This window comes from Lineus longissimus, chromosome 17, assembly GCF_910592395.1.
Source record: "Lineus longissimus chromosome 17, tnLinLong1.2, whole genome shotgun sequence".
Taxonomy (NCBI): Eukaryota; Metazoa; Nemertea; class Pilidiophora; order Heteronemertea; family Lineidae; genus Lineus; species Lineus longissimus.
The window spans coordinates 6,104,229-6,119,597 of NC_088324.1; the positions used below are offsets into that span (position 1 = coordinate 6,104,229).

The 15,369-nt window shown below is 42.4% G+C and overlaps 1 protein-coding gene across 5 annotated transcripts in view; it reads right to left on the reverse strand.

Annotated features, from left to right (window-relative positions):
• The window catches only part of LOC135501634 (uncharacterized), a 49,473-nt gene that overhangs the window by 17,022 nt on the left and 17,082 nt on the right, over positions 1-15,369 (reverse strand). For all 5 annotated transcript variants that reach the window (XM_064793853.1, XM_064793852.1, XM_064793857.1 and 2 more), the window contains exons 2-6: positions 9,281-9,532; positions 8,789-8,863; positions 7,714-7,896; positions 7,028-7,311; positions 5,916-5,969 (exon numbers count right to left, since the gene is read on the reverse strand). In XM_064793853.1, the coding sequence (XP_064649923.1) occupies positions 5,916-5,969; positions 7,028-7,311; positions 7,714-7,896; positions 8,789-8,863; positions 9,281-9,512 (828 nt within the window). In that variant the 5' untranslated portion in view covers positions 9,513-9,532. The remainder of the gene's footprint in view (positions 1-5,915; positions 5,970-7,027; positions 7,312-7,713; positions 7,897-8,788; positions 8,864-9,280; positions 9,533-15,369) is intronic.

Sequence of the window (15,369 nt, forward strand, 5' to 3'; positions counted from 1 at the left end):
CTGTTTCTGCGTTTGGTATGTGTACACCTTTTTGAGACAACCCTTATAGTACTTGTAGACTTATATGCACAGGTGACGGGACAAGGCAAACACATGGCAAGAGATCGATATTTTGCGATAGGCCCACTAGATCTGTATCACTGTCAGTTGATAGAAGCCTTACACCGAGGCCTATATTATCTAGTATCAAATACTCATGCTATAGCAGCTGTGGCCCCATCCGGGACAAATAGTCAGGTTTCGCAAAACTCACTAAGAGTTACGGTTGACAAAGTACAGAGTATGTGGAATTCAGTTTATCGAGAGTTTTGTTCAATTCCCGAGGTTTCCTCCTACGAGAATATACAAAAAGATGATGTACGAGACTCGTTTGCGTGTGAATAAATTAGCACAGGACGTGGTGGCACCACAGACCTACGTAAGTCGTTCGTATGGATTGCGAAACTTGCCTAATGTTCTATAAAACATAAAAAAGACAAATAGATGAGCTGTGCAAGTATTTGACGCATTACAAAATGCATGCCCAATAGGCCGGCAACAAATTAGGCTAATGATAGGACTACTCAAATAGATTTTTTCTCCTGATTTATGAGTGACCCCTTGTCTGCACCGAAATTAACTGACTAACACGACGCGGAGTAATCTAGCCTATACGAAAGTCTACTAAGCGGGCCCTAATACGTTTTCACTGCGGACAAGTGCGTCACAAGCATACAGCGCTATACAAACAAGAAGAATAAACAATGGCCACTTTCGTTGTTGTTTAGAGTGAAAGGGCAGCTGCAGAGTTTTTTTGTCGCCGGTGTATAGCGGATGCAAATACGTGCGAGAGCGGTACTGTCATACCCTGGTAACTGCTTAAGAATGTGTTCAATGGACTCATTTTCCGGATGTATAGCACTGTACGCGTGTACACTGTGCTTTTGTTTAGGCGTACTAATGCAAGTATCAATTCGTGTCTTGTACCCCCCCCCCCCCTCCTCAAGGGTACGACACCTTATCACCCTATAACGACATCTTAAGGCTCAAGCATCACCCTTTTTTCACCAATGCTACTTTTTCTTTCGTCAAGACATCACCATCAACAATACATCAGTTATCACCGTCATATAAAGTAACCGAACTAATTTTACTGGGTAAGGCTGTATGTTCGACAAGACATCGACACATTAGCATCCTTATTCTTTCCAGCTTCGCCAAATTTTCACTAAAGGAAAAATAAATACTACTCAAGCATCGGCAAAGATTAGTGGTGATAGCTTAACTACCCTTGAGGAGGGGGGGGGGGGGGGGGGGTACAAGAAACGAATTGATACTTGCATAAAGTCACTGGCCTATCTCTCAACAGCTGTAGAAAGCATCCCACTGAGAAGGCCCCGTTATTCATCAACACAACGAGGACCAACAAAGAGGACCAGGACCTATTATTCTAAGCCGTGTTACTAATACAATTTAGTGAATGATATAGACTGATTTCATGATAATTGTTTTATGTTGCCATCAATTATTCCAATCCCACTTTTGATCCATCATTGATGACCTTGAAGTGAACTCTCAGAGGTTCAAGCTAATTATTATAGTAGGCTGACACGTACGCAAAAGGCACCTAAGGTCAATCAATGATTTGGAGAGAGGTAGCAGATTCCTATCCTACACCCTCCACACCCCTTACTGACCGAGAACCCCTCTTAAAGGCGTACGCTGTTGATGTTGTTTGTAAATAGAAAACTACTTTGGAGTAGTGCAGTTATTACGCAGGCAAATTCGCTGGAACTTGGCATTTATAGTTTTACAACAGTCTACAAAATTCATATTCATAACGCAACTGGTAATTTTGAAATTCTTATTCTTTATTTTATTTCTGAACGAACGGCATCACGGAATTTTCTTTTTGATGACCACCGCCTTTAGTCAAAAACGTCAATAGAACGTTTCAAATAAGTATTATCGGCGGCGTAATAGGATTTTAGGCATGGCCGATCCTCTGAGCAGGGGTTAAACTGTCAAAATGGAAACCTCCGCTGAGCAGAGTGGGCGGTTGCGCCCGGTGCTTCATGCCGATCTGTATCGGTCGTTTTAAGTACTTGCGATATTCGAGTAGGCCTACCTCTGATACACAGTGCCACTAAGTGGATCGAGATTGTGTGAAATTGCCGAGGGTTCTAACCGCGACAGTCTCATGCACTGCTTTAAGGGCTGACGATATACACCCCTATTTTGGCTAGAACTTAAAATCCTACTTCCAACCTTAAATTAAAAATATTGGCATTCACTTAATCTTGGAGGATTTCTAATTGCTTTAAGATTTCAAGTTTTAGCCGAAGTTGTGGCGGCTATGGTCAACTCTGAAGCGCCGACTCGCAAGAGCAATGGTCACACGCCCATCCAGAGAAGCCGGTTACCACCTAGAGGCTGGTTACTCTAATCTAGATGCTACGTAAGGCAAATGTCAGCGAATTTGATGAGTTGAAAGAAATGCGAAAAATACTAACCACACATCCCATGTTGTCCTCTCAATAAATCCGGCAGTATTGACAATCAAACCCGAATTATTCCTACAACAAACTTTAGAGAAAGACTTCCTCTAAGAACAAACAAAGGCTAGAATTTCAGCCAACACCGCCCAGCGATCAGATCACAATACTACACTGAAGTCTGCATGTGCACTACTGCTCGAACAGCTGAACGCTGAGAAGCATTCACCAGGAAGTTCAGACACAATATGTGCTTCCTCTCTAACTCGAACTAGAAGCCGATAGCCGCGATGATATGAGATTATATATCATGATATTGCACAATCATCGGGGTGTCTGCAGTGGATAATGTATCCAGACATACGCTCATAACCTCAGTCAGCATTATCACCAGCGCTTCGGTGGAATTCCATCGGATTCGGGCGATATACTGATATAAGATCTGATAAAAACATTGAGAGTTGAGTCATCCCCATCCGAGCAATATTGGAAAGTTAACGGTTCTTATAGCCTGATCTACAGTAAACCTATATCATAATACATAATATCATATTATCATATCATTACCGGCGTCGTAACCCTATTGGATCTTCTGCCGGATGTATAGGCTGCTGTCCACCTATGTGGGATATTTTACTTGTACTGGCATAAAAACTCACGTACAAGGGACCACTTTTAGTCTCATCGAATCGGACACGACTAAACCGGAACCTCGCATATAACGGACAGTCCTCTTAGTCAAAAATTCAAGTTCCAATATGTGATGCGAAACTGAAATTCCGCTAAAAATCGATTAAGAAAATGGCCGTTCAAAAACCTATGTAGATTCTTTATGTGATTTTTCTATTAGTATTTTGTAAAGTAAAACCTTGTCTATAGATAAGACTATAGAAAAAACTATCTTTTTTAAATTCGTTATGTATTCTACTTATATAGCTTGTGTCAGGTTTTACATCTCACATTAGGAGACTTTACAAAATTCAATATAAAATCTTTGCAAAAAAAAAGATAATATACTGTATATGAAAATTAGCAAATACATAGTCTTTGAAAATTCTCCACGAAAATTCCTTTGGGGATTTTTTGTATCTATAATTCATTTTTCATGGATCTGTGAATGATTTTTGTAAAGATTCTTTATAGAATATTTTGTCTGCGAGCCTGTAAGTTTTATCGCTACGTAGTGCTTGGTCATGGTAGTGTTTTATTAGTTGGTCATGGGTTCGACTGTTTTGTCTTTTGGGATGGTGGTCTCGCACAATCCAGTGCAATCGAACATCTTGGTCACGAAGCAACAAGTAAGCAAACAGGGTCATTCAAAGCGTGGTGTCAGTGACGCAAACACCTCCACAAAATAGAACCCCAGACCAGGCACTGTCACCAATAAAATAATACAAAATAATCGAACCCATGACACTTAAAAGTAACAGGCCGACACCAGAAACAGTTATGTATCTAACCAATGACTTAGCACTACACCGCTAAAGAAAATAAACTCAAAAGAATCGAATCAAACCACCCATTTTATCAAAAAGAAAACGTAAAAACATTTAATCGTTAAATATTAAGTCCATCACAACAGATGCACGTGCAGATATCTATTGTTAGAACGTTGCGTTTGGAATTTTTGAAGTGACGACACATCGCCAATGGCCCTGAAAAGAAATTCCCAGTAAGGAATGGACACGTACTTTCATCGAAATATTATTAAGAACAAGATGTGCTAAATAAGACTGCTATTTTTAGAATCAGCACCGCTTTTAAGATTAAATACATGTAGGCCTGCCCAAACCTCCTTACCTAAAATACTGATTAAAAAACGGTATTTACTAACTATGGTAATTTGTGGCCCAAAAAGGGTTCAAATGGCTATTTTGTCTTGAGTGGTTCAAATAAGACTGCTTTTTTTTTAATCAGCACCCCTAAGTATACAAAATAAGCATGTCAAACCACCCTTTACCTGAAATTATGATTAAAGGCCTCTATCTCCAAGAGTACATTCACATTGGAAAATGGTTATTGTTTGTCGTCAAGGAACTAACCGATCACGCGATCGCTTCTTCAATAAAGTTGCCTGCGTGGCTTGGTAACCGGTTGCTATAGTAACGACTAAGCATTACTGAAGACAGCCATTGTAACATTAAAAGTTTTAAGTTTCAAAAATGGAACTCTGTCTGGCAAAAGAAGTAGTCTTTGTGTCTGATGGAACGATAGATTTTGCCGAAAAGTTACGAAGTTAACGCATTTCGTACCAGCATCTCCTTTCCACGCCTCAGTCGATATCAAATTACGTCATGATCCAGTCATACGCGAGTTTCTGAAACCCTATTGACGTCATGTTCATCACGTGAAATCTAGTTAACAGATATGCGCCGGACTAATAAACAGGAATTAAGAAGATACATTTTCTCAGGGGTGAAAATGTAAAGTAGGCTAAAGCGCCGGTCGTGTGAAATCACGTTTTAGTCTTAATTCACGAGTACCAATCTCTCTCAGATGAATATATGATTATAGAGTAGAACCCTCTCTACTAAGGACATTCTAGGGACTGATATTCAGTGCTGTCCTTAATAGAGAGGAGTCTTGATTAAAGAGGTCAAATTGAATAGAAAAACCCAATTTGGGACCCAAACTAGTGGCCTTTATAGATAGGGCAATTACTAGATAGGTGTCCCCAAAGGAAGGTTCCACTGTACTTTAAGTTTCTATTCATCATCATCATAAAAATGTTACATTTCTTAAAAAGATTGGTGTAAGCTAAATGTTGGTGATTAACACCATCTTAAAGAAAATTGACTGAGCAGGATGGGCCGTGACTAACGCCGTGCAATCCATTTCAAGTGGCATTTGCGCACCTGCAGTCTGGTCACTTTTTATGTTGTCTGGAGCATTTCTTAAGACGTGCTCATGGAACATTTTTATGCATCCGGTCTTGTTTAGAAACACTCAGGATGAACCAGTATTCCAGGAACAATCCCCTCACGATCACAGGCAATGCATGTGTGGAGTAACCGCTCGATAAATCGACCAGGACATCTCGTGGCAAAAGTATGAACTAACGAAAACTGAGATGTCGAAAAGTCGGTTGACGTAAAGGGCGCTGCAGTCGGTATATTATTATCAGTTTTTGGGGCGATTAAAGCACAAACATAATGGAAATAGGTACTATCCTAAGTTAGCTTATGTACCTGAGACCATACCGAATAACGATTTTTGCATTTAATCACGGTGTTTGATCATGTAAAAGGTACATTCACCGATAAAACAATAATTGGAGATTCGCCGCGTGGACATGGACTGTGATACAAATTATATTGGTCCTACCATAACGAAATACGTCGAGCATTCTCATTCGCTGTGTGAAATGATCTCACAGTTTCGTTACAGCAACGTTTATTGGCTGAGACACTGAGGAAGAAAAAAGCTAAGTGTTCTACATACCGACCCTGGCCTGTTGGCTGCGTTCATCTTCATATCGTTCATTCGTTTCTCCAGCTGCAAGAAGGTGTGACACAGGGAGGTATAAACAAGTGAAGGGGGAGAGTGAAGCGGAGAACACGAGGATTTTCATGAAGAAATTACAAAATCCCCGATGTAGAAGTTTGAAATGTCCCAGGACAGAATGTCGGGGAACCAATGATTCTAAATAGGCTCATTTAATTTCTCCATAAGCAGAACAACACACTGTATGACACCATAACTATATCATTCTTAATTAAGTCATGTGTTATTTTCTAGGTGGAGAGGGAAGAGCGAGGGGGGGGGGGGTCAAAGTCTCCGTCCACAAATAGTTGATGGGGTTTATCATGAACGTTCCATCCATGGATAGCTGATGGGAGACCAGTTGTAAACGAGGTTTGTGATGATCATGAACGTTTCATCCATGGACTTCCGTGGACAGAACGTCCATGAGCCGTCAAGTACAAGTGGACGGAGACTTTTGCCTGTGTACCCATACCGAAAAGCCCAAGCATCTGCTGGTGGGGAAGGGAAAATGGAGCCGATCATGCAAAGAGCGCTTCACCTAAGATGGACGATGCTATAATGGGCGGGTTTTGAGAACCTTACAAAGGCCGAAGCACGAAGTGAGGGCTGTGGTGTCATCAAGTCCTGTGCGTATTGAGCACTCAACAAATTGACTTTCATGTTGAGTAGCACGAGGATCGCGGAACTCTTCAAAATCGATCGTCGATATAATTCAATTACATACGATACTTTGAACTGCGGCGTTCGTAGCTCTTCATAGGGCTTGCTAAACCTGCTAATAAAGTAACGATGCTGTGTCATCAGAGACAAAGTTTGCTATTACGCAGGTTTGCAAGTTCAATGAAGAGCTACTACAATCGACGAAGTCAGTATGTAAATGTAAACATTTCTACACATTTCCCATATTCCCCCTGCAACTGAAAATATGATTTACGAGTATCGCTTAAATGATCATGAATCAGCACAAATCTTGTCATACACCACTCCCTTTCATTTTTCGTGTTTCGCCCGTTATCTCCCTTCCTTGCGAGACCTGTCTATTAATAAAGAAGGAGAATACGACTCACGTCTTGAGCTGGGGGTGTAATCTTGCCCGGCGTCCCGTCTGATTTAATCTCGCGTTTCTCCACAGTTCGTTTCGAGCCATCGGGGTAACTATACGTCTCCTTCACCGTGGTCTCCGTTTTCCCGTCAGGGCCTCGGCGCGTCATCGTTTCTCTTGAGACTGAGGTATAACCGGCTGGGATGCCCGCTGGCGGGGGCTTGCTGAGGGATGGGCCACCCACCCGCCCTGGACTCACTGGTCGGCCCTTTCCTGCCGACCCTGGTTTCAATGCTCCCTTTGGTGGTCCTGTAAATTAAATGGGCGATTGACTCAATAACATACTTTTCTGTAGCGATTATTTAGGGCCCCTTTCTTTGCTAGAACTATTCAACGAATTTTACGTTTAGTCTACAATTGAGGTCTATTTTGCTCAACATGGCGACCCCGGTTCAACCCAGACCAGCCTACGCCTCTCTCAAATGTGGGCCCAGCTGCATGGACGTGCGATGATTACCTTAATCAATGCGCTTACCTAGAACGCTGATAATTGCCTGACAATATTTTAGCCACGCCAGCACTTTGACGGGTATTTGCTGCCCGGGTTTTATATATGACTAACAAAGGTTTATGAAGCCAGTCTCCACCCTCCCCGACCCCCCAATCTAGGACTATTATATGACTTATGACTGAGTTATTAAAATAACCTACCACCCTTCTCTGGCAAGGTGATCTTCCCATCTTTCGTTGGGAAGACATTCTTATTATTGTCGCCCATCATATTCCCGGCGGGAGAGTAGCTGCCGACCACGATAACCTTCTGGCCTCCCTTTAGGATGGCACGGCCCACACCGATCTCTTTCGAGCCTTTCCACACGACTTGCGAGAAATGACCTGACATAGACAATAAATAAAAATTTGTTACGCTCTTTCAAGCACCCCATGCTATACCACGAAAAAATGATATTTCCCAGCTACAGCCTTCTTGGTTGTCTCGTTGACCCTGTTATCTTCTTTCCTTGGGCGAGTTCGGACTCTAAGAAACGTATGCTAATTATAGATCCTACGATAGTTTGTGGTACATAGATGTGTGTAGATCAGCGTCTACTATCGGATACTCACAGATACATGTATCAGTAGCAAGACGTCACATCCTAATGACTCATGCTAATATTAGAAAATCATTTTGGCATAATTTGGTGGTAGAGTATCCAGTTCCTTTGAATGCAATAATCTAAGTACATGTACATTCGTATTGAAAAACAGAGAATATCATGAGCATGCATCACATTACAGTCCCGAGGACAAATTCTTTCAAATATGCTTTGGGTACACCTTGCACTTGCCTCAAATTCAACATGGCTGCCAAAATCCACCATGGCCGCCAGATAGTCTAAGGTTGACTTTCTGGGCTCCTTTGCCCCATTATGTTACCATTTTCTGCATTTAATGAATTCCGTCGGGACAGGAAGTTTGTTCAAAGAAATGTAACACTAAATAGATTAGCGGCAAAATCTAGGGTGCTTCAAAGCTCTGTTGAAACGCTATGGTCTCAGGACAACAGTCAGGACTATAGAACCACTAGGAAAACCCTGACTGGGTACATTCTTAAGCACATCTGTCACACGGTCCCACTGAGTGGAGTATGAGTTCTAGGCACAAAATATGCAGTCTCGTGTACTGCTGTAAGCGCCGACTGGCGGGGCAATGAAACATAGGAACTCATCTCGCACAATGACAACCAAGTTTGCTTCTACATTTTTCACCATGCCCTATATACACTCACCTGTGCTTGGACCGCCATGCTTTTTAAAATCGTATCTCTCCACCTCGCTGTACCATTGGTCAACAAAATCCTTCCCTGAAAGGAATGTACGAACATGTACGCTGATATACATGATATACACGAACCTAAAATTAACTCCTGCAAAAGTCTATAAATTCCCCAAAGCGAAACTTGATAAACGACCAACAACATCTCTGGCAATTTTATTTCATGAATTAGCCAGCCCATAATTTAGTTCAGTTGCTTTGAATAATCTTGCCGAGTGAGAGGCCCTGAATCTTATCAAAGATCAGCAACAGGGCAATAAACGCATGTTTAGTGTACATCTTCATGCACAAGTATTCCCACCCTCTATTGTGACAAAAATATTCGTGCAGTTTTTCGCGGCAACACATGCTGTCGTTGTGCCTCCTCTTCCGCCCTCCTGGGCCCGATCCTGTTTTAGCGGGCGCTTTAGCATAAAAAAATAAATCTCACTGCCGTTTTAAATACCTTTATAATCTTGTGCATTGCTTGACATTTTCATAGCTATATTCTCCCCAAGACGCGTTCCGTTTAAGTCACATTTGCTATGTGCAAATGAGTCTGTCTTGGCTAAATGATCGGCCCAGTCCTGGGCGAATTTGTTGAGCTTCGGGTTGACAGTAACTGGCGGCACCTGGTGGAGACCTCTGTAATGATTATGGGCGGCCAACACCTCATCAATGAACTTCTTGTCAGCCATGTTAGACTGTCGTCAAATATCTGAAAAGAAGAAGCATTTTCGCATTTTTGAGGCAGGTCTTTTCAAAATTTCCACTGGAATGGCAGTGTCACAGCATATTGCTTCGGCCTTCTATCGACCAGCATACCCAAGCAGCCTTGCATTGCGTACGCTTCCATTAACCCTGGGTCCTTAAAGGGGACTGACTATAAAGGAGCTGGGGAGAGGGGCTAATTAATGGTATTTAGCTAACTAAGAAATCTATATATCTAAGATGTATCTAAATGGAAGCGCCGCGGCACACTGGAAGCCTCTCTGACCTGAGATCAGAAGGTCATGGGTAAAGAGCTCAGCCAGGGCCACACGGTACTTTTTAACTTGCCTAAAATGGCGCAGAGTCCCGCGAAATGTGCGCTCCGTTTTGATTCCTATGAAGCTAATTGATAACGCCATTGAACGCTGGAGAACAAATTTAAACAAATTGGTGAAAGTACGTATGTACAGTATATAAGCGCTACATAAGATCTTAGATTTTTTATTTCACTTCATAACCTCCCACTCCCACCCCCCGCCCCCCGAGGAAAGGAAAGTAACTAAAAATTGGCTAATCAATCAAAGTCACTAAGTCCAAGCAATTCATTGCATTGCAATATTTCCGTTCGATGCAACAGCAATGATGAATGGATATCTGACGCCCCTGTAACATTTATCTCTCGGCTTCATCATTATCCTGTTAATCTGGGTGCGATGATCGGATTTTGTTCATGGTGGAGACGCAAAAATGGTAGTATCGGGGTGTTGGTAAGGTTTAGGTTTAGTTGCGAAGTGTCGCATTCACATTGAGCAGTGTTTTCCTACACGTCGAATCTCTATCAAAGAGGAAAACACGTGTATGCCGTTTTCTTCCTCATATTGAGGTAACGTTTTGGCTTTATAGAGCCAATGAAGGAATTTTTGTATGCTGTGAAACCCTACCGACGACTCCAGTTTGACTCACAGCTTATAAAATGCAGCGGTCAACTTTAACTTCGTACCCCCCCCCCCCCCCCTCGAAAAGATGTCCATTGTCCGACGGAGAGAGAGAGGGGGGGGGGGGTACGGAGTCCATGTTGACCGCATCAGGTGAATCAGTGTCGAATCCGGACCTTACAAGATGAGATGGGTCGACGAGGCTTCGCTTACCAATGCAGGAGTACATGGTTCTAACTGTACATAGGATTAAAATCGCCCCCTCCCCTTCTCAATCTCGTCCGTACGACATTCCCTTCAATGAGCACATGGCGATCAAGGTACCGCAGAATGCTGCTAAGCGTGATTGATCGATTTCCAGCATCCCTGTAACACTGATCTATCAGCTTCATGACCATGATTCTGCTAATCTGGGTGCGATGATCGGATTATGTTCTCGGCTACAGCCAACATAACAAATCTCTCTATCGATTTCTCATCGATCTGATGCAACGACTGTAGCTGTCTCGGCATTGAACTCGTCACGTTGGTGACATGGGCTTGTTGAGCAAAATATTATTATATGGGTGGTACCCCCCCCCCCCCCTCACAATTCCGAAATCCCAAACAGTTGCGTTCTGTGTCCAGTCGTAGTCATTCGAAATTTCATTTTCCTCTTTAAGGGTCATCATATCAAACAGGCGACACTCACATTACGAATATTAGTGTCTTCCTTTGATCCGGTCACTAGATCGTATTTCAGTATACAAGCCGCATGCATAATCAATACTTAAAGCATTGGGATACATCGTGTGATGCAAATGAACACGAGGCCAAATACAAGTTAGTTCTGATCATGAATATAGTTGAAATTTCTTGGCAAAGGATTCAACTGACATGACTGACGCCAGCAGTCAACAGGTTGAAGAGGACGAGGGCTAGATGGAACTTGGAGGCAAAGACCAGATTCGAAAGTCGGCCGGGCAAGCGGGTAACGGCAAATATCTTGGAGTAAACCTTGACATTGCATCGTGTCGTGTACGCACGTGTATTGCGCATTTGCACCTGCTGACAGACTTTCGAATGTGGTCTAATGACGAGAAAGTGGGAAAGTTTTTTTTCAAGAGCCAGACCCTGGTAGATGATTTAGAGTGCAGCACAAACGAGCGTTTTTGTCGCTACGATTTGCGACTATAATAGCTGCCATGTAAAATAAAAGTCATTTTCTGCGGATAAAACCTGTAATCGCGCTGCGCACTGCCTCCCCCCCTTTCAACCGCGACTCTAACGACATTTTTATTCATTTGGCCGTCTGCCGACTCTTGAAGGACAAAATTGCAAGGGCCTCAGCATCGATTCCGACACCTAGTTACGCAGTCAGCAAGACACCACAGGTCCCGGCCAATTTAAACGCACCACACCTGAAAATGTTCCCTAAACGTTTACTGTTCCCACTGCGGTTGTGCGCCTAAAGTGCCGCGCGAACGAGCGCTTTTTGTTTTGGTTGCAGCGACTAGAATCACTCGTTTACGCAGCACATCAGGCGCACAACCGCAGTGGGAACAGTATGTTAATCGAGAAAAATACGAACCTATCCTTTTAACAAACGGCCTACGATAGTCCAAAGGGAAAATGACAGTCACTGCGGATTGTTAAGGTCTGATGAGTGATATTACGCCAGAAGTCGAAATCAAGCACGTTATGCATATGCTCGCCTAGACCGTTCGTGTTTATGTTATATTTATTGTCACGGCCACGTATTTTCTAGCATAATCTTGAAAGACTACGCATAACATTTTGTAATATTCTGATATACGACGCAACATGCAGGTATATCGTAGTTCAGTGTTCATATTATAGATCGGTTTGACCGCGGCATTAGATTACGTAATCACTCATTATGCTAGTACACACAATGGGCTGAAACGTGTAAGAGCGAGGTACAGCTATTTGTCACATGGCTAATGACATACACCTCAATAAGTTAATAGCTACTAATCTATGAAAACACAAATACAAGGAATGTTGTTTAGTACTGTAGATCTAAGAAAGATCGTTGCTTATACTCGCCTCAAGCACAAACTTTCGGAAGGACCAACGGAGCTAATCTAGCTTTCGGCTGCCCAGTCATGCAAGTCAACTTTTGCTGCAGTTTCCATCAAACTGCACAGATTTAGTGTTCAATAATTTCTTTTTCTATATGAATACGAAAGGACAACTATCGAAACGCCTATTCATAACTACATGCACATGACAATATTTATAAAATATAGCATGACAGGACTGCACGTGCTGAAATGTCAAGGGCAGAGAGGCTTGACGATTCGAGTATGGTAGTGATTGCCATCCGACTTAACACTTTAACAAACTCTATCCTGAAACCGTCCAGTAGAACTGACTGAGATGAGCTACTCAATAAGCGCTCAACCTGAGCATTTCCGACCAGTACCAATTAATACACGTGGGTGGAGTAAGGCGCGTACGGCAAAAAATACCTGCCGATAGCCTCACACCGACAGAGGAGAACTACCCAGGGACTTCTTGACCGCCAGTGATGAGAGACCCACGTCACCACCGCGACTCATTTTATGTTAAAGGAGCGTTCCTCGTTAGCGAGCCGGGCCAACGCATATGAAAACCCCAGAGCCGCCACAGGCTTAACAAAATATGTTGTTTTTTGTCATAAGGTCAGTACTTGCCTTATATAGCGATTATCTGGGCTCGGTTGTTCAAAAGAACAAAGTCACGTTATCCCTAATGGTTTGGTTAACTATCCTCAAGGACGTCATCTCATTCACTTATCCCATTGAGATTTTCATGTTAAGACTTAACGGAATCTTATTCGAACAACCCAAACTTGGGATTTGTAAACAGGCCAGACAGACTGCTGACGAATTTTGGATTCATATACAGTAGAACCTCTCTATTAAGGACACCCATGCGACTGACAAGTGCTGTCCTTTATAGAGAGGTGTCCTGATTAGAGAGGTCAAATTGAATGGAAATAATCAATTGCGGACAAAAACAAGTGACCTAATAGAGAGGTTGTCCTTATTAGAGAGGTGTCCGCGAAGGAAGGTTCCACTGTATATGTATTTGCTACCTATCGCTACCATCTACACAGTCATATCGCTTTAGTAGCCAAGTAATAAAACATGTTTTAATAAGTTAATAAGTTAAAAAGTTTTAATAAGATAACGTTTTCAGTTTGAGAGTCAGATTGATTCCTGTAATATTGTATGTCTCTTTTGAATATTACACATGAAGTTAAACTAGATACCACAGCACTGCTGAATACGTTCTTCACACCTTTTTCATAATTGATAAATTTGCATATTTCCGTCTCACCGCCGGCGGAAACCGCACCATCCGTTTGAGACGTTAAGCCAATAATTTGGAGACGTGAGATCATTCTAATCAGAATCGCTTGAATGCCTCAGGCAAAGAAACTTTATTCAACGACATTGTAGTTGCATTTGACGTCATTCTCGTCGCCATCTGGAACCGTTCGGGAATTTCCGGTAGATCGGAAAAAGTTCGAGACATCCGGAAGGCCGAGGTTTGACTGCTCAATACAACAATCAACATTACCCACAAGCTCGCACACAGGTGGAGTTCGATGAAATGTAACACTGATTGGTATGACAAAATTATGCCATCGGTCTATAAACGATCCCTTGTTAATGTTGCTATAAATCCTTGGCTAAGTGATGTACATTTTATTTCCCTTCTACCTGAATTCGAGCTCGTCAGTGATGTTCATTGTCATGATGAAATCTGTGTATTGGCCAATGACGGGCGAGACTCAGTAATGTTTGAGTCGGCGATCGAGCGACAGACTCAGGCACAGCGAATCGTCTGTACACGACAAGATAAAACCGCTAAAATTGTAACATCGTCTCTCGTTGCACGCAATGGGTTTCCCTTGAAGAGCGGCAACCATATACGAACATGGCACGCCGCATTAGAGCCAATGACCGTGTCTGCTGTCAGCTTGAAGATGACATGGAATGTATCTTTGTCTCTTGATGAGACAAGATGACACTAATCAGAGTAAGATGAAATGTATGAGAGTCATAGTGATTAGGGCTAATCCAGGGCGGTGAAGAAGTAGAAAATGTCCCCCTTGAAACAATGTCCGGCCCTATTGTATTCCGACAAATCATGGTCTATATTTCTACAGAGGCCAGGGCTGTCAATAGCTCAACGATTGAAGCACACAATAGAATGCTTTCTTTCCAGGACATTCTCTCCTAGGACATTTCAAACCACTACACTAATTCGGCTGGATCAAAAGACACCCCGACAGGCAGTGTAGTTGTATTACAAGGATAAACTTCCCTTTGAATTTGTATATTGTGAAACCCAATCTTCTGCCAATGTTGCGATATTGGAAAACTTGTTCGTTAAATTTCAACAATAGGGAGCTTCCGCACCGCTTACGATTACGATTACGATTACGATTACGATTACGATTTCAAAGTCGTAATCGTAATACTCTCAAAACCGGTGTAACATCTGTGGTTGTTCCCCATGTGTCAGTGTTTCCAAACAATAGGCAGCTAGAGAGACCACGACTTTTCAATAGGGGGGATACACAGAAAAACTTGTCAATCTATTTTTGAGCGTTCCCAAACAATGAGGGGAAACACTCAAAAACAGAAACACTCAAAAACATTACACCGGCATGAACCAGAAATTTTGTTTCCGCATTCACACCAACGACTTGGTGTACTGTGGTATAGGCCCTATACTCTGCTCTCGTGCTCTGGATGCACTTTTCTCGGCGCTAAAACATGATCAAAATCGCCGTTGATCAAATTAAATGCAGCTCCTATGTTTGACAGATATGTTCTAAAGTATTCTTCAATGAATATTTCACCTTGAATTTGATATGTAGCGTGAAAAATAGGCTTTTCGCCAATCCATG